The sequence below is a fragment of the Aptenodytes forsteri genome, unplaced genomic scaffold (genome assembly GCF_000699145.1).
Source record: "Aptenodytes forsteri isolate BGI_AS27 unplaced genomic scaffold, ASM69914v1 Scaffold82, whole genome shotgun sequence".
Classification (NCBI taxonomy): Eukaryota; Metazoa; Chordata; class Aves; order Sphenisciformes; family Spheniscidae; genus Aptenodytes; species Aptenodytes forsteri.
This window is the reverse complement of record NW_008795490.1, coordinates 2,966,529-2,987,049: the sequence shown is the minus strand read 5'-3', so window position 1 is coordinate 2,987,049 and position 20,521 is coordinate 2,966,529. Positions and strand designations below refer to the sequence as shown.

General features: G+C 37.0%; 1 protein-coding gene across 1 annotated transcript in view; it reads left to right on the top strand.

Moving 5' to 3' along the window:
* The first annotated feature begins 809 nt into the window (after window positions 1-809).
* SYNE1 (spectrin repeat containing nuclear envelope protein 1) overlaps window positions 810-20,521 on the top strand; it is a 284,071-nt gene continuing 264,359 nt past the window's right edge. Inside the window, exons 1-6 of the mRNA XM_019472625.1 lie at window positions 810-837; window positions 1,570-1,631; window positions 11,924-12,019; window positions 13,878-13,961; window positions 17,587-17,679; window positions 19,428-19,606. Of these exons, the coding sequence (XP_019328170.1) occupies window positions 810-837; window positions 1,570-1,631; window positions 11,924-12,019; window positions 13,878-13,961; window positions 17,587-17,679; window positions 19,428-19,606 (542 nt within the window). The remainder of the gene's footprint in view (window positions 838-1,569; window positions 1,632-11,923; window positions 12,020-13,877; window positions 13,962-17,586; window positions 17,680-19,427; window positions 19,607-20,521) is intronic.

Below are 20,521 nucleotides of genomic sequence, written 5' to 3'. Positions count from 1 at the left end.
AATTATGTAAGACAGCCTACCCAATGAAATCAAAGAAAAAGAAGATCAAGAATGCAAAATTATTTTCTTAGACATGAAGCGTGCTAATCTAGCAATAGATTAGCTGAAGAGATATGTATCTTTTTTTCCTCTGGTATTTCTTATATGTGAGATATTGTTTATATGTAAAGAAAATATAAAATCCTGAGTCATAATGTACAAACACTTTTTGGGAGCTCGTGTGTGGTCAGGGAGCCATCATTGTCCCACTTAAGATAACATTTTGGCTGATGAATTTTGTGCTGCGATTTGTATCTTTATGTACCTTCATTGTGGAGCAGCATTATGTGAGTGTAAATCAGGGAGCTTATTAGTAGTAGTATTACATACTTATTAGTTATCTGTTCTAGAGCTTTGAATGGGATTAAATAATATTCCCTTTTAATTTACAGATGTGAAAGAGATCAAATCACTGTTCAGTGCTGCACAAGTCAGTAGCAAAGGCAGTATCAAAAATTAGATTTTCCATCTGTAGGTTTTGGGAAATGCATGTGTTCTTATAAAAAATAAATATTTAACAGCAATTTTATTTATTTGGATTTTCTGTAGAGGAATGAAGGTGCTCATTCAGAACCGATGATGACAATAATATTATTTGTTTTTCAGTGAAATAGGTATTTCCTTTTATTTTTGAAAGAAAAATCCCCAGCATAAATACTTGAATGCCACTGGTGTGAAATTATTCCATGTGTCAAACCCGATTCCCCACAAGCAAGGGACAGGGCTTCGTGGATTGGTTATGGCGCAGTGATTCTCTTCCCTCCACAGCCATGACTCTGGCTGCTGAAGTTGGAAGAGGTCATTCAGGAGCTATTTTTGTCTATGCAGCTGGCAGCAGTCCCTGAGGGACTATCTGAGAATCAGTGAAATTCACTATAAATCAGGCAAGTGCTTCAAGACAGGTCTAAGGGAGGTAGTAAGTAGCAGTATAGGAACTGCTTGAACTAGCTAATGGCTCCTCTCTGTCTGGATCTCCCAGAGGAGAAATAAGCTTGATAATGCAATTTCAAAATTTTAATTCAGTACTCTAAACATTTTCAAATGTGCATGCTAAGAGTATTTTTTCTAAGTCTCTAGATGATTTTCTAAATAGAAGCAACTTGACTGTCAGAGACATGGATTCTAGTTAAAAAGTACAGAGAAGTCCTAGGTGCTCAGACCTTGCAATAGTTAATAGTTAAAAAGTACAGAGAAGTCCTAGGTGCTCAGACCTTTATAATATGTGACTTAGATGGTAAATTTATCTCAGCTTTCAGATTTGAAATGGTGTCTTACAGTTCATTCACTCATTAAGACTTGAACTTTGCTGTGAAACTCTACAAATAGTCAAGTGTCAGAGCATTATTATAAGAATATGAAGTATTTGTTATGGGTAATAACAGGAAAAATTAACTGTCTCAAGAAAACATAGTGGCATTTCTGGCAACTGCAGAATGCATTTGTTGTCAATAGAGAATATTATTCTTCCATCATGTAAATCCAAAAGGATTCAGCAATGTCTAATCAAACTGATTTCCTTTTTTTCCCCAGATGAGCAAGAGTCAGTGCAGAAAAGGACTTTCACAAAATGGATCAATACTCACCTGGCTAAGGTAATATACGGCTTTGAAATTATTTTTTTTTTAAATCAAACCATTTTATCTATGCCTGTACAGGTTCTGGAGTATAGAATGTGTAAGATTTGGCTGAGCAGAATGGCATAAACTTAGAAAGGGATCCCCATTATCTGTACACCATAGAGGATGAATCCATTTCAGCGTGGTAGCAGTCAGCTGCAGCACTGTGAGTGGTGTCTACAGGCAACCACCCAGCTCCTTTGGCCAAAACTGAAAGGTAGCACAGTAGCTGCTATTTCAGCCAGAGGAAATATTTGAAACTGCTTTCTATGAAACAGAAATATTAGCCTTATTACATACAGTGTATTTGAATAAAACTTGAGTCAGTTGTGTAGTTTGAGAGGCATCCTGAACTGGTTACAAACATAAATAGTGCTTCGTGAATCCAATGCTGAATTAATTATCTGATGCATCTTTGGATTTATCATGAAACTATTGTTGCTTCTTCTTACCACAACCTAAAACTCCTTTTTTGGTTTTAGCAGAATAAAGACAGTGATTTACACACAATTTTAAAAGTATTAAGTTACAACTGGTACCAACTTTATCTGACAACATAAGCAGTGAAATTTAATTTGGCATTTCCCAGAGTTTTCACACAGCACGGCTCTAACCATAATTTATCAATTAGTCCAGTAAATTAAAATATTTAAACACCAGAAGTGCTCTTTGAAATGCATATTTTTAAATTATGAAGATTAATGAACTTGAAAAATGGGCAAGGAATAGCTGCAAGAGCACTGGTTTACCTTCTGTGTAAGGAATTGGCTAATAGTGCCCTCAAAAACAGCAAAGCAGGAAGCCCATATAATGCTGTCATGTGATTTGGTCTAATGAGACTGTATGGTAGAGCAACAGCATTTATTTACATTGCTGAGGAATGTAATTGAGGAATTTACTGTGAAATGAACTGCACTGACATTGTAAAATTCAACTGAAAGAACAAGGCTTTCTTCAGGACTTCTTGACAATGGATCCTCACTAGGAATGAGGTCTGTCCCCCCATTCTCTTTGGAATACTTGGAAAAGGTCCCCATGCATCAGAGAACTTCAGCACTCTACATATGTTCCATTTACTTCAACCGAGATTGAAAGAATTTCAGTATTTGCTTAAGTGTTAGCAAAGCAGGCCATGAACATGTGTCAGAGGAGAAAAAGAACTCTTATTTCATGTTTTTCTATTTCCTAGTTGTATTGCATCATTAGTAATTGATCGATAATATCTGATAATAATTTACAATTAGTTATATGTGTATACGGTTAGGTATATATATGTGTGTAATGATAACGTGCTGGTAATAACTGACTAACCCTTGGGAAGAGACAAAGTCGTGGTGGTACCTCAGTTAAGATATTTTGCTCTGGGTTGAGAGTTGTGAACTCTACCTTTACTGTACTAGTCCCTTTGGGCCGTGAGGGCTCAGGTAGACCTTTTGACTTGTATGATCTAGGTGTATATTTCTCTAATAGGTCTGATGTTGTAAAGATTGATCGAATACTCACATTCAAACCAAGGAGCTAACCAGCCACAGCCCTCACTTTTAGCTACCTGAGCTACCCTGTGGTAATTGGTCTGTGTTAGTTCACCCTTCAACAGGGAAGTTGTTTCTATGATACTTTTATTGATGGCTGCCAGCAAGTCTGCCTCACTGCCTAAGTCAGATGTGTAGATTAGCTGGCTTTGCTTCCCATTTGTGCTGTTATGCTGCCACAGGAGAAGCACTGTTTATAGATTATAGAGATTAGACTCAACAGAAGAGGAGTGACCCATGCCATTCAAATTTTTAAGTTTTTAAAGCTTAAGCTTTTAAATCTTTGTTAGTCATGTTTTTGGAAAGTGTGGAAATATGTTTTCTGAGTTCATCATCACAGCTGTAGGAAATACTGATGGGTCTGTGAAATGCGCAGGACTCCCCTTGCATTTGTATTCCGAATTGTAACAAAGAAATTCGATATTTACATTACTTGAGTCTTGTAAAAGATTGTTGTGGTTTTTATTATGTCAAAAGAAATTGGAAAGCTGTAACATCTCCATTGTCTGGAGACCTTTGAAATGTGATAAGGAAAAATCCTGGAGGGAGACTTTTAGGCAGCATTGTCTTCATTCTGCTCTTGTCTTTGAACCCAAGAAAATGTGGAGCATCTGCCAAAATAGTACCTAGCGAGGAACACCATGAAGCACTGGCCTCACACTGATAGCAGAGAAACAGCAGTACATGCTTCTGCATTTGGGCCTGTGTCTGTTAAAGCCAGTGAAGTTACACTGGGGTTAAATAACATGGAAGGAGATGTAGGACCGGACCGGCTGCAGGTGCCCAGGTGCTGGCAGTGGGGCTGCAGGGCAGCCTCTGTGAGGAGAGGCCAGGGCTGCCCCGTGCCCGACACAGGTGGTTTCAGCTGGCTCCAGCGGACCCACTGCAGGGCACGGCTGAGCCCCTCAGCCAAGCTGGTGGCGCCTCTGGGAAAGCGTGTTTAAGAAAGGGCAAAATGCTGCACAGGCAGTGAGAAGTGAGGGAAAAAGCATGAGAAACAGCCCTGCAGTCACCAAGGTGAGAGCAGAAGGAGGAGAGGAGGTGCCCCAGGTGCCCGAGCAGAGACTCCCCTGAGGCCCCTGGAGAGCCCACGCTGGAGCAGGCTCCTGACAGGAACTGCAGCCTCCGGAGAGGAGCCGATGCCGGAGCAGGGGAAAAGTGTGAGGAGGAAGGAGCAGCAGAGAGAAGCTGTTATGGACTGACCACAACCCCCATTCCCCATCCTCCTGCGCCTCTGGGGGGTAGAGGAGCTGGGAGTGAAGGAGTGAAGTTGAGACTGGGGAAAAAAGGGGTAGGTGGGGAGAAGGTGTTTTCAATTTTGTCTTTGTTTCTCACCATCCAAATCTATTTTAATTTGAAATAAATTAATTTTCCCCAAGTAAAACCTGTTTTGCCTGTGACGGTAACTGGTACGTGATCTCCCTGTCTTTATCTCGACCCACAAGCTTCTTCATCTTGTTTTCTTCCCCTGTCCTGTTGAGGAGGGGGATTGAGAGAGCAGCTCAACCCACCACAAGGACTTATAAGTGTTACCCACGTAATTATAGGTGAACTTACAGAGTTACTTTTTTCAAATGCACAGCCTTTTTCTGCTCTCTTACTTTGTGTGCGTGTGTACACCAGTTGCCAGATTGCAGTTTACAATGTAATCCAAAATACAATCCAGATTTACTGTGCTGAATTTGACTCAATATATACAGGCTTCAAAATTAACAGTAACTTCACTTCAAATTGGCTCTCTATTTCTTGGCTACTCTTGTAAAACTTCGGGTTTCTTTCCTTTCATTTTTGGAGGGAAGTTTAATAGTTGCCATTTTTACTAATCTAGTAAAATTAGTAATGGAAAAAGTAACAGGAGGAAATGAGAAAAAAACTAAAAACTATAACTAAAGTATCTGTAAGTCTAACACCATGGCTATCTGGAGAAATGTTCCATCATGAAAGAGTTTGAATGTTTTTGAAAAAGTGCTGGTGAGTAACTGCATGAAACCTCAAAACCAGGAGAAATTAATGCTTTCTAAGCAAAGATTGATGGGGTTTCACCATAGCAATTTGAAAGATGGCAAAGGAAAGGAAACTCAGTAGATAAAGTAGAGTTTTCATCCTCATACTGCATTGGTTGAGTAGAGCAAAAGAGGATTAAAAAAAGAGCAGTTTCTGACATTGTGAAGGGTAGTGTTTTGAAAGAAATGGAAATGCAGAACTGATTTGATTGTGTTAGGTAGAACTGAAAACAATTAATAATTTGAGAATATAAAACAGGATATGATAGTTTGTCAGGGTTTGCTATGAGTGAAAGATTCTTCACTGCTAATCTTTAAAACCTTAGTGTATGCTTTTCTTTTAAAAAGTCATGCTCTAATTGAAACAGAAACTAATTCAATAACTAAGTTAAGTCCATCAAGTAGATTAAAAAAAAAAACAACAACATTTTTTGCTTTTTAACTATAAATTTAAGAATGGGTTTGAGAATATGGATACGAATAAATAAGAATGAACAAAACAAATAAATGAAATGACAGTACCGGTGAATTGCAGTTTATGAAAAGGAGTAGGAGGGAGGCATGATTTTTTTTATTCTCTCTTGCTCTTACAATAGAATGCTACCATTTTAAAATTATGTTTCCTAATTCAAAGGTATATTCTTCCACAAGCAGAAGACAGGTAAATGACTTGGCATCAGCTAATTATGCGACACCTCAAAGAAAGGTTGAGGTAAAACAGCCCTAGCACAAGCTGTGCCCTCACCCACAGGGCAATGTCCCACAGGGGACAAACACCAAGGAAAGAGCTGCAAGTATGATAACTAACAGGTATAATGCAGCTTCATTTTGGGTCAGCTGTTAGCACTAGGCTGCATCTGTCCCCCTGCTGTCTGTCTCCCTAACCCCAGCTGAATCCGTTCTGTGATTGTGACTCGGGAATCTGATGAGACTCAGCAACTGGACGTTGCCTCTTTTCTCTGCCACCCACTTGCAGAAATTGGGGCCCAAGTTGCCAAATGAATGTGATCTATCTTCTGGCCACCCAATTTAGTTTTTGTGCATCTGTGCAGCTCTACTAATGAAAAATGAGATATGCATGGGTAACAGGACAAGGAGTTTTCAATTGCACGTTATTTATTCATATTCCTCTAAGGTTCTAGAACTGGACCTCCCTCCTCTCAGTCTCAGCCTTCAAAGACAGAAATAATTTGAGTATGTTTCTGAGTATCTTTTGAGGCATCTTTTCAAAGTCTAAGTTTAAAATACAGAACAACGTTATACCAAATGTGTCAAAAAGGAGACATTAGATCCATTCAAAACAGCAATTACTTAAATGTTTTTCATTTCATTGCCTATGCCAATTTTTTAGATAGTGGATTAGATGAGTAAAGAAGATGAAAAACATGCCTCTTTCTTTGTAAAACAACAGAGGCATACACCTTTTATTACCTTTGTCATCTTTGGTGAAAATGTTGGGAAACAGTAGTTTCAAAGCTTTGGAAAACAGACTGTAAATTGGTTTGACCCAATCAAATAACATCTTTGTCCCCAGGTGCAGGGATAACTTCAGTATTTGTACTCACCAAAGTGTTCTTGTAAACTCATCAAATAGAGTGAACAACAAATACATACTGAAAGAAATTATTATTCATTTTGTATTTCCATTAAAAGGATGCACACATCAACAAACAAAAGCAGAGGATATATATCAAATAAAAATAAAACTAAGAATGGGTGAACATTTTTAAATTATACTTACGCAATGTTTTCATAATGCTGAATTAAACCTGGGCATTAAACCTTAAATTAAGGCTTTTGAAATTGCAAAACGATATGTTTTATAGCAAAGAAAGGAAGAAAAAGAAATGGGTATATCAAGATTTACAGCTCTCACACACAATGCTGTCAGTGATGGTAGCTTGTTCTTAGAATGTAACTTGGTCTTCATACAAGAACCTCATCAATTTTCATCAATGAACTAAGTAATTCTGTGTCTTTTTGTCTTTTTCAAATGGGAAAACAGAGGCTTCCAGTATCTTAGTCACTGACACAGAAAAAATTTAAGCTAATGTCCATCTTGACTGCATGATGAGGAAAATGTGACTGGCAGTTTTCTGCTCCAACAGTCACTGTATGTTTTCACTAGTATTGCATGTAACCTCTAGTGTTAAACAGTGAACACTGAATTAATTTGTGTGATGAAACTGATCATGTAAAATGTAGGGCTGAGTCCCTCAGACGTTAGTAATAAAAATAGTCATTAACAGCAAGGAACATGAAAACCTATGTGCTTAAGCATTTAGGAATTAAATTGGGGTGGAGGGGTGGGCCAGCTATTACAGAGTCACTCTGAAACTTCACATTCTCCTTCCTGTTCTCATATGTATTTCCCTGCAGAGACAAATTCAGTAATTACACAGATTTGTTCCTATTTGTGCATGTGGATAGGTTTTCACACATTTTTTCAGCAGTTTTTGAAACATTAATTGAAAAATAATGTAGCAAATGTAGTTTCCAATGTTTGCATTGGCATTCATTATGATGCAGATACTGTTGTTTGTATAGTATGATTTATTCATTTAGAGAAGTTAAGTACAGGGTGTGAGGAAAAGATTCCTGTAGCAAAGATGCAAGTGAGAAATGAAATGCAAGAAGTGGTGTTTGAATAGAAGAATAAAGCTTAGCAAATATACATTGGTTCCATATCTGAGGTTTGGATTTTACAAAACTTATTTTACTGTGTCAGAGGAGGAATGTCTAGAGATTGCAGGTCTATTATAAATCTCTTTTTTTGAGGCTTGTCAGTCAAATACTTTTCATACATACTGATGTTCAGTTCTTTAAATCATTCAGAATTTGTCCTGATCACTACAGCAAATTAGATGTTTGGAAGAGCAAGAAGTTTAAGCAAAGCATTTCCTCATCAGTTCCCATTTGTCATCAATTCTAAATACAGTTATTTAAATAAATATTTAATATGGGAAAAATCTGGTTCATTAACCTTTAAGATTCATTCCCAATTCATATTCCTCCTACAGAGCACATGAATTTACTTGTACTGAGTGTGCCTCCCTCTTTGTGACATGACTGGTCCTAAATGTCATTGTCGCTATAAACTACACTACTGTGATTGCATATACTGCAATAAATGAGTGTTTAATAGAATACATGCAATGCAGTATGTAGCATATCTTTAGTATTATTTTGCTTTCTTGAAGAAGCTTATGAAAAAACAAAATCAAATACTAAGGCATCTGAAATCTTAGTGTAGACATGACAAGTTGTAGATTCAATGTCCGATTGTTCATCGAAGTATATTCTGAGTCTCCTCAAAGAATTTTGTTCAAGAAGTTTATAACAGCTTTTCTTTAATATTATAAGATTTTGAGAGGTTACTTCATAAACTTTTAAAATGTTCTTTTTTCCTGGTTTAAAAATGACTTCATTAATTTCTTTGCACAGGCTTTCCAACATTCAAAATAAAGTGTATTAGGATCATTTCAGTTGATTGCATTGCTAGATCTATACATTTGCATGCAAAAAGCCAGAATCTGGAGTACATTCAACATTTTCAAGATTACAAAATTTTAAGTTAGTTTTCTTTCCCTGATTTAACTGATTTACAGTTAGTATTTTGGCTGTGCATTAAGCAACTAAGTGAATAGGTGTTAAGTCCTGTAGAGTATCTAGAATAAAAAGTATGCAATAGATTTTAACTGAATACATCTTTAAAAAAAAACAACTTTCTTCTCTGGAGGCTAATAAGTAAGCAATGTACCGCTTTGCTTTGTCTTTTCATTTCATTTGACATTATATATGCAGCCAAGGAGTAGGTATTTATCCATTCAACAGAAGATGTTGTGTTAATCTCAGTAGAGGATCTGCCTGGAAGAAGAGTCAAGTAGCTCGAGCCATCCTGTGTGATGGTCCGTATACAATAAATAAGGGTGTATGAACTTCTGAGTATCAGCTAGTGTATGTATATCTTCCTGAATTGCATCGGCATGGAGAATAAGATTGGTATTTACGGAATCCTTATGTAAAAGAGGAATCTATTCTTCTATATATGCCACTAAAAATATAACTCATTCCGTACTTCTGAGAGAGACTGGAGTCATAATAATAGGGTAAATTCTATGCTATGTGCCCAGAGTAGTAAAAAAAAAAGTGATTTATGAAACACAATGAGGGTCTTACCTCCTTGTAATTAGGTGTTAACATCTTCAGAGTAGTGAAAAACATTATATTATAAAGTGTAATATGCAAAATGTTTTTGGCAGTCTGTATAATTAACTAATTTTCCATATTAGAGGAGTCTCATACAGGAGATCTTCTGACACAGCTGTTGTACCTGCCTTCTGTTCCTGTTTTATTGGTGTTAAGGTACATGGTGTGTGCTGCTAAACACTGGCAGTGTTTGTAATTATGCAACCTTCCAGCAACAAAAAGTGCATTTCAGCCTCCTGATTTATGGGCAATTGTTGTGATTATCACACTTCAGAGCAGTAGGTCTTAGTGACTTTGGTGTAAGTCATTTGATGGTTTCTTTATTGTGTTTCATCTTACTCAATGCTTTCTCATACTTCCCCTAGTTTTCCCCGAACCAATGTTCGATTCAAGTCGAAAGGAAAGTACTGTAGGTGTTAATTTACTTGAATGATGTCTTCAGGGATACTTTTACGGCCTTACCTTAGTACCATGCCTCAGGGAAGGGTGGTTCAGAGCAAGAGCTTGATGTGGGCAATCAGAGGTTATATCTACTGTGTGAAGCTATACACTGTGGAAACCAGAGGTGCTTCCCAGACTTGGTCTGCATATGAATGCCAGATGACTTTTGACTTCATGCTGGGATGAGGCAAAGTCTGTCCTGTACCCTGATTTGAGAGTAAGGATAGCAAAACGCTCGAGCTGGAAGGGAGCTGTGTTGCGCTCAAACAGGTCATCTGACAGGCATGTTATGGGCACCGGCTTGTGGGGCACTGTAAATCTCACTTACTCTTCGATTTAAATGTATCCTAAATCGCCCTCTATAAGAACCTGTCTCTCTTCATTACTGTAGAGTGAGCTTCAAGAGACAAACCTCACTACTGGGGCGTTTAGATAGGTGGTGAAATTTTTTAAGCCTTCACCTCCTGTTGGATTAGGATGGCAGCTGCTATAATCCTCTTGTCTTTATTGCTGAGTTGTTTTAGCACAAAATTCTTCAGTATTATATCATGCTATAATACTGATAAAGCCAAAGTTGCTCCAAACTTCAAATAGGAAATGGTAACAGAGAAGGTGAGGGAAATTAATTGCATTTATATCAACTGCCTGTAATGCAAGACGAGGACAAATTAATCTCCAGTGACCTGTTTGCTCCATTGATTTCTTTGGTGCTATATTAAGGAAGAACACGATCCATTATCTATTGCATTGCTAGGAAATAAAAAAGAACTATGATTAAATACACCCTCGTAATGAGTTGTAATATTGCTTTATTTTATATACACGAGAAAATAGACTATTTTATTATTGTGGCTATTAGAGCACGTCAAATCTCAGATGCAGTCTGCTTTCAGCAGAGGAGTTCTTTTTCCACTTTATGCCAAAATTGTGTCTCACTGAAATATTAGTTCATTCAAGCTGAACAATGAAGACAGGGTGTTTTGATTTTGGGAACTAGAAACCTTTGCTTTCTCCTGATTTGTTATAGCATTTCTACCTTTCCAAGAGCAGTGGTTCATTTGTTAGGTTCATCTTTTCAAATCTGTTTTTCTACAGAACAGAAGTAATAGGCCAAGTTGTTGTACATTCATCTTTTTTTTCAGAAGTACCCCAAAAGTAAATTATTAAACCTAAACTAATTTCAAGAATTTTGTAGTCTGATTGTCATTTTAGTGAATTAGCAGGTATAAATATTAGTACTATGTGAATGCTGACAAGCTCATGGAAGCTAGCGGGTGTTTATTTCATTTATTTCAGCTGGACCAAGTTTAAACTTTTTGTTTCTAAGAGATATTTTGTGATCATTGAAGTACTGACCAGCTGAGAGCCATAGTTCCACAAACTGGGATGTATTTAAGAAGATCGAGTTTAATGATGTGACCTTGTTATTCAAAATTCCTAAAACATCATCTGTTTACAGGTTTTTCAGTATTATCGTTGTTGTGTTTGCAAACGTGAAGACATATGTTAAGCAATTTGTCTTAAGTAGAAGCTGACACAGTGCTAACAGCACTGGAAGCCTGCAAGGAGAGGAGAGAAAATACAGCAACTTAGTGTAACAACTGTCAGCTGTGAGAAAGTAGCAGTGTTGCTCAACCAGCCACACTGCTTTAGGGATCTTTCCTTCATGTAGCTCCTTGTATTTCTCAGACTGAGAGAGTGAAATTTCTGTGACATACTTAGCACTAGGCAAAATATCCTGATAGATTGAAATGTGACTGTAATAGTACATCAGTAAGTTGTGCGTATTTTATAGACTCATAGGCAATTGTTGGTGTGTTTCTTTGCTTGTTTTAGGGAGCAGGAGGTTTTTCCGTTGTATCGTTAGTGGCAGAAAGCATCTAGTGTTACAGTCCTGCGCCAGAAATGTTAAATAGTTAAACAATATGGTGGCAAAGCAATGGTTAAATGATACATTGATATTAAACAGTATAAAACGTAAAGAAGGGGACCAGCCACTCTTTGTGTTTCTGTTTGAAAGGGAGGGAGGGAGGATGTAATGCTGGTGAGCCTTTATAATATCTGAAGTCTTCTCCCTTTTCAGCGCAATCCTCCCATGCTGGTGAATGATCTGTTTGAAGATATTAAAGATGGGGTAATGCTAATTGCCCTTTTGGAGGTTCTTTCAGGGCAGAAGCTGGTAAGAACTTCCTTCCTTCTGAATATACATGATAGTTGCATAACTTCTCTAGGGTATAATTTTCTAATATGTTTCTATATTTGAATACCGTAAAAAACCTGACTGCTACATAGCAAAATAAGTTTATTCACAGAGTGGGCTATCTGGTTACAAAACCAAACAAAAAAGATGATTACAGATGGACGTTCTTGATTTTATGCATTTTCTGTTAGTTTTGTCTTACTAGTTCATAAAAATTGCTTATTTGTATTAGTCTTTGCAGTTCATCTGGGTGTTACTACTATGACACAGACAAGGTCTAAACTGCAACTACTTCTATACATCTTGAAGACATAATGACAGTCTTTTCTTGTTAAGTTTACGGCTTTTTCTCTGGAAAAAAATTGTGAGCCCCTCAAATTTCATGGGGTCTTATATCCATTTACCTTGGCAGCTGCTCTGCTGCTGTAAAGAACCTTAACTGATGACAAATGGCTTTTTCACAGCCAAGTTGTGTACAGAGGCCAGGGCATGTACATGGCAAATAGACTGTCTCTTGGGAGCCAGGCTGGTTTTGGGCATGTGATGTGGGAGAAAAACGAAAGGGTTTTAGGCTAAGGGCTCTCACTTTTTCCAAACCAGCTCACAGATCAGGTGGCAGCATCTGAAAGAGTAGGGCCACAGTCCGTCATTTGGCTTGCTCTATGGTTCAGATGTTACCTGTTCCCTCACATGCAGGCAATTTGCAAGTGCCACACTTTTGCCCCTTTTTCATATTTCACCTCTGTTTTGGCTGCAGGTGATGCCCAAAATTAGGTAGTAATTCACACCGCCAGAGCAATTTTACTGTAAGATGAGAAAAAAAAAAAAATACTTTCAAGTGTGTTTCTGCTCTGTTGAAATATACCTATTTCTGTTTCTGTTCGTCTAAGACAGAAAGTCTCCCTCTTGTGGCAAAACAGAAGTAGTAAAACAGGAAAAGAATTTTAATGACGACACCTGTTACAATGAACTTCATTGGATTGTATCCTGCCCACATTAATTAGTGAAAGACAAGAGGCATCACAGAACCAGAATAATGTCTGGTTAATCTAAAGGTCATGTATAGCAGAATATGATATTCTGTAGTAACTGCAAGAGGAATTTCAGAATCTATAGCAGGCCTTTGTTACATCCATCTGTAACTTTATGAACAGGAATTTAAATGATAGTAGTGGTATATTTGCATTACAATATGAGATGCAGTGGGGAATTTAATTCCACTGTAGAGTATTAGAAGCCTAGGATGATTTAATTCAAAGAATTCTGTCTTTTTTTAGCCTACATGTCTGAGGTTCAGCAAAATTCATTGTTCAATGAGGGTTTGTGATAGTTCTCTATCACCAGTGAGGTATTAGAGAGAATGGATAAAAATCCTGTAGGTAAAATGTCTTCACTGCAGACTGATTTTTAAAAATAACAACTACCTTGACTTCTCCTTTGCAAGCAAAAATATTTTACTGAGAGAATGTTGCCTTCTCTCAAATATGAGTGTATAGATATATGTGTGTGTGTGTATAAAAAGAGAAATAGTTTATTTTACGTAAGAAAAACAGTTCTCTGATTTGATGAAGTTTATGGGCTGAAGCCGACAGCTTGCATCCTGAGGTTATTAAGACATAACTTTTTAATAATAGAACTGTCACAGTTATGTCCCCTATATCTGTCGGTCCTCCTTGTTAGTATATGCAAAAATAGAATTTGACTGTTCCAAGGAACATTTTAACATGTAAATCAGACTAAGTTATGTACATCAGCATTTATAATAATCTGGAACTTTGTTTTTTGCAGCAAATTGACATAAATCTAATTGGAGTTTATACTGTTCTTTCTCTTTAAGCCTTGTGAGCAGGGACGTCAGCTGAAGAGAATTCACTGGGTTGCCAACATTGGCACAGCTCTTAAGTTTCTAGAAGGAAGACGGGTAGGTTTGGTAGCACTTAGTCCTGGGTTTTCCTTATTTTTTTCTTTCTTTCCTTAAATGTATGATTTGTATCAACCTACCTGTTCTTATTCTCCAAAATTGGAGCTATGTATGCAGTCTTCAGTTTCTATACAGTGCCTAAAAGTTGCTGTAAATTAAAAATGTCAAGTTCCAACACTAATACGTAGCAATGTATAGGGTAAAACTTTTCTTTTTTTTTTTAGTTAGAATCACCTTGGATGATCTCCTTCCATTTTTTTTTTTTATGTGCTCTTCAGCTCCTCATGTTCCCTTCTTCCCTGTTGCTGTTCTCAGCAAAGAACAATGATCTTCAGTTCAGCAGAGTCATTAATTTATAATTAAAAGAATAGATTTATGGACTTCACTAGGTTGTACATGCAAAACTACTCCCTGAAAGTATAGACATGAAAATTTAGAACAGTGTGACCCCTTATTAGCTTGGTAGGACTTCAGACTAATTCCTAGATCGATTCTGGTAAAGTCAGTGCTGTGGTCATTTTAGAAATGAAACAAAATACTTTATAAATTTAACAAAAGACAGAAAACCTAAAAGCTCAATGTGATCTAGGTATGAATATCAAATAAAAGCAATCTACTTCTACCTTTGAAAATTTAGAACAGTGTGACCCCTTATTAGCTTGGTAGGACTTCAGACTAATTCCTAGATCGATTCTGGTAAAGTCAGTGCTGTGGTCATTTTAGAAATGAAACAAAATACTTTATAAATTTAACAAAAGACAGAAAACCTAAAAGCTCAATGTGATCTAGGTATGAATATCAAATAAAAGCAATCTACTTCTACCTTTTTTCCTCACTGTTCTCTCTTTATTGTAATGATTTGCATCTGTTTTTTTAATTAGATTACAGGTATTTTGTTCTTCTAATTTCTGCATTTTAGTTCAATTTTTCTCAGTGCAGATGTAACACCTGATGAATTTTATGTCTCCACAGTGCTGTACACCAGGAGTTGTTGGGTTTTGGCATTCTTTCCCTCTCTTTAACCGTATGGCATCTTGACCTAATTATATTTCTCTTACATGGGAAACTATCTTAGCAGATGCCTGTAAAAAGAAATCTATGAGAGAACTTTTTTTAATTGAAAAATGTGTAACCAAAGCAAAGACAAATATATAACCAAAGCAAAATTCAGCTTTAGCTCACGATCTCACTAGTTTATGTAGTACAGTTTGTTAATACAAACCATATCGTGTGCAGCCTGAGAGTGGAGGCTTAGCTACAAGAGAGCTGCTTTCTGGTGAGAGCTGTATAAAATAAGACGAGGCTGGGGTGAAGAGCAAAAAACCCATGCTTCCCTAGTCTACATGTCACAATGTAGCAGGTGACCCAAACTCTGAATGACCCAGCTTAGATCCCAGGAGTAATATAGCAGTGCAGCTAGGTAACTGACCCTGCTGAGGATCAAGATAGATTGCCAGAAATGGAGTACTGTGGTTTTGCTTGCGATATCTGAGTATTTTTGTCTGGACTTTTCCAAGTTATTTTTGTATGTACCTTGTATCAATATGCCAGATTTTCTTCTAGAGGAAGTTGGAAAAATGCAGTGTCGGGTAGATTGGTGTCCATTAGCAGGTGATCTCTAGGTTGAATCCAGCCTGAAGGATGCATCTATCCAGTCTGTCACCCTTTTTCTCCCAGAGGAGGTGGGGATGCTGTTCAGACAACAAATGCCTCTTCAGTAGCTGAGCGCAGTCCCTGGGCTGTACTCAAAGGTGAACAAAGGGAGATGGGTGGCTGTGCACAGCACTTTGGGGAGTGCCGACAGGGTCTCCTTCCTCCATGGGCTCTCTCATAAGTGCAGTTTATTACATGTTTAATCAACTTCCTATTTTCACTGTCCAAACACTTCTGCAAATACTCCTGTTATACTGCAAAATGCAGCTGGCAATTAACAGATTTCATTCTGGACCAAACTGTTTATTTCGTGATTCTGAAAAGTATATTTTGTAGTTTCAGATCCATTTTAATGGAGTATAAGACAAAGGCAACACAGTAACTAGACTAGATAGGCTATGCTTCTGTGAACAGTAGCCTAATCAGAAGCTTTAGCTGAGTCCCTGTAAATCTTTTGATCTGTAAAACATATAAGAAAAACCTCGCTTTCTAGAAAAAGAAAAGCTTTTGTTGGAATTAGTCCAGCTGAGAGAATGAGACTCTTGGTATATTTTTCTTTAGGTAGGTAATAGAAAATTTTCCTCATTGACTGGTAGAGAAGCAAGTAGTGTCAACTTTCCCAGAGTTTTGTCAGATTTCTTGGTGGAGAGGATTGGAAATATAACCTGTGGGGATTTCTCCTCTGCCTCTTCCCAAGCAGCCTGTGGTTTTAATTCTGAAAAGAGCTTGACAGCCCTGAACAGCAATTTTTTGTTTGCTCTTGACATTATCTAGTGGGTTTCCAGCTGCTGATTCAGAGAACTGCAGTCTTTTCTCTGTTTTGGGAAGACAAGTGAGGTCCCCTAAAGTAATTCTCCTGCTTTTCTTTAACCTATTCTCCAAGGTTTTTCCATAACCTTTGTCCATGAACAAGCTCGCAGTGCATGAACATTTTAGCAGCCCTTCATATTTATATCATGATTGATGGCAGACTCTTAGTTTTGCTGAGGAAATAAATATTAACATATTTGATAATTTTCCAATACTGCCTGTTTTATTCCATTTCCTTCAGCATTATCTACCTGTTAATTTCTTTATGATATACTCTTTATCTCCTCCTTTACTGCCTTTAATCTTGTGTGTTTATTTTAGGGTGATACTTTATGCAGACTATAGATTAGCATTTGAGAGTTAAGAGTCATGGAATCTGTTCCCGTTTCTGTTGAAAAACTTCATATGACCTTGGATGACTCATTTTTTCCAAGTCTTTTCTTATTTTAAAATAACTATAGTCAGGTTTGTCTTGCAAAGGAGCCTTAATCAGTGGTGGTAATATCCTTTACAATAAAAGGCTCTCTATTGGAGAACTGTGGCATTCTTTTTTCTCTTATCTTTCTTTTATGCTTTCTCCCCCACCCCTTTCCTTTTCTTGTTTATTCTTAAACTCACGTTCCTCTTCCCATTCCAAATCTATCTCTTCCCATTCCAAATCTATTAGAACTATAGAAAGAAATCCCTGCATGATTTAAAATCTGTTATGGAGTATTTAATTTGCTTTCCTTATTAATTGTGTTGTAAGAGTTTCCAAAAATGTGCTTTCTTTGCATTATAAAATTAAATTAATGTATTTACCTAATAATTAATAATTTAAAACTTATTTTTGTATCATCTTTTTCCCTTTGCTTTTCATGCTAGTCTGTATACAGAGGATCTCCGGTTTGTACAATGGTTCTATGTAATTTTTATTGTTCTTTCAGCTTGAAATTAAATATTTTTTCTACAAATAATATCATGCAATGGTCTTAAAAATCTTTCATTACCTATAGCTATACATATATAAAAAGTGAAATTGCACCATTCAATGATTTTTTCAATTAAGAAATTTGTTATTTGATTGCAAAAATGCATTAAAATATAAAACCTATTTGAAATGTGTTTCGTAATTGTTATCATTCCTTGTGTGTGGTAATAACACGTTTTCTTTCCTGTATAGATTAAGCTTGTCAACATAAACTCAACTGATATTGCTGATGGCAGGCCTTCTATTGTGCTTGGCTTGGTGTGGACCATAATTTTATATTTTCAGGTACTACATTTTTTATACATCAGTATAGCTTGCTCAAACCATGGTTCAGACCATCATTTCATATGAACTGGTGTAGTTCCAGTCTTTCACCAGAGCTAAGTCACTTTATAATTAGCTGAGGATCTGATCCTGAATAAAGCAGTTGATGGTACGGGTGCTTCACGTTGGGTAAAGTTAGATATTTGTCTTTGGAATAGATTGGTCTGGGCATAGAATGGAGTTCTTTCATCACTGGAACATATTCTTCCACTGTCTCTGAAGAATACAACAGAGCAACAGAAGAAAAGAATAGAATTGTGGATTCTTGGTACAAGTACCTTTAGCACTCTCAGTGGTGATTGTGCTGTATGTCTAATTCCAGTGCATTTGATGTCAGACAGTAATTATTTTCAAACAATACACGTAAACATGCTGATTTCACTGGGAGATGCAGATATTTGCAAGGACAAAATTTAGCTGTAAATGGTATAGATTGAGAGGCATTTGAATTTGTAGAGGAGAAATCATTTGCATTCTGTTGAAGTTAGGTGGGAGGGAAAAACGGTTTTCTAAATCCTGTCCATATGAGTTAACAAAATGAGTCACTGCTCAGCAATTAAAAAAACAACTGACTTTGTTGCTCTTGTTTATGGAGTTCTTTGGCTTTGGCTCTCTTGTGAGGTAGCTTTCATTTCTCAGGGATGCTGTTCTCCTAAGTGCCAACCAGTGCAACACCTCAGTGGTTCAGATCTCCTCAGAAAAAAAGTTAGCAAGAATGATATTAACATTTTTATTTTAATTTATAGCTCATTGAGAAGAATGGGGAAAATTATGCTTCTCAGAGTTACTGAAACTCTAGTTCTCTGCATCCGTTTTACTTGGGTCATTTTTTGAGCTTTTCTTTAGTTGTCACAGTCGAGGTGCGGCCTCACCAGTGCCGAGTACAGGGGCACGATCACTCCCCTACTCAAATTCCCTACTTGTCACAGGCAGATACATCATTTTAACATGAATGAAAGCAGAAACGCGTGAGAGCTGTGGTTCTCATTGTGGCAGACTCATTCTGTGATGTGACGAAACTTTTTTTTAGGTAGACAGCACAGACAATCTTGCAATGTCCTCTGGATATAACTTTTTCATGTTCAAGAACCAAATTGTTAGTCAACTTAATGTTCTTAAAAGAGTCAAGTTAATGATTTTCATTTGATGAAAGGCATGATGCGAATAACTGTCATACACCCTCGGCAAGCACTACTAATGCATTTTGCCTGCAGTACATTCACTATTCCTTCACAAGGTACCTCTAAGCAAAGCCGCAATTGAATTTGTGCCAAAACAGTACAACGGTAGATAAAGAACTATCCAGATGAAATCACTGAGGTCACTTCCATTCTTTAATTGAATGAGCCTCCTCTGAAATTAGTGGATTGTTTTATAATTTGAATTCAAACTAAATGTAAGCCATTGTCTCCTATTTCAATGGTAATTTGTCATAATAGGTAACATGGCACACTTGCATATTGTTCTAGCTGTAGGGTGTCAAGAAAATCAATGATTGCTACATGTCCTGGACTTCTGAAATTAAGACCATCATCTGGGCACATACGTTAGCATTTTTGAAGCTACTTTAATGTACAGTTAAATAAAACACAGCATGTTAATCATAGCTTCTGCCCAACTTTGGCAGTTGTATTAGGAAATTATTGAAGAAACTGGTGAGAATTAAGAATATTATCTACAAACAGTCCATTAACATTTTTTCCCCACAGATTGAAGAGCTTACTAGCAACCTCCCACAGCTGCAGTCGTTGTCTAGCAGCGCTTCTTCTGTGGAGAGTGTTGTCAGTTCAGAAACTGCGAGTCCCCCAAGCAAACGGAAGGTGGTAACCAAGGTGCAAGGAAGTGCCAGGAAGGCTTTGTTAAAATGGATACAGTACACAGCAGCAAAGTAAGTAACCTACAAATGAACCGAATTTATATCTTAAGTGCAAACTTTTTCTTCAGATTCTAAACTCTCTTGGTCAGGGATTGTCCTTTTGCTCTGTATTTATATAGCACCTCCCTGTGATCATACTCTTTTTGACAACTGGGGCTGTTAAATGTTACCACCATACAACAAGCAAGTAATAAATAACTATTTGCATTGCATTGCAATCACATTTTATAGTTTCTGAATAATGAATGGGATTATCTTTGACAGAATGAGGAACTGAAAGGGGAATTAGTTGTCTGAATGACAATGTATTAGTCCTGCTGCAAAAACACTCGATGTGACAATGCAAGTCCCACACCAACTTAGCATTCCTCAGTGACAGAGCTTGTAGGAGCACTAAATTCTGGCATTGCTGTTGAAAGGCAGGTGATGAAAAATTATTAATTCTGCAGTTTTGTGATACAAGGGACATATTACTACAAAAATTGTCCTGAATTTTCATTCTTTTTAATCCAAGTTATTTTGGAGTTATTTCTTGCTATCTCTTGTTAACTTAAGAATTTTCTCCTTTATTTGGTATAATTATCCCACGTTTGCTCTGTTTCCAAAAAGGCATAAAAAAAGGCATAAATTAGATCAAAGATACAATGGTAGTTTGATGGCTTCCACAATAAGAAAATAAAAATCAAAGATGTAAAAGAATAAAATGGATTTATTTGTTCAAATTAAGGAATCACTTGCTATTTGAAGAGATCAATCATGTGCAAAATGTGGAGGGGAAATGGCCAGTGACGGAATGGTGCCTTAGAGAAATTAAATATAATTGTAAAGATACAGACTTTCTCCAGTTCTCCAATAAATAGATAGAATACAGTAATTTATAGTGCAGTACAGTCTAATTTGACATTCTTCCTATTGCATTGTTGTCAG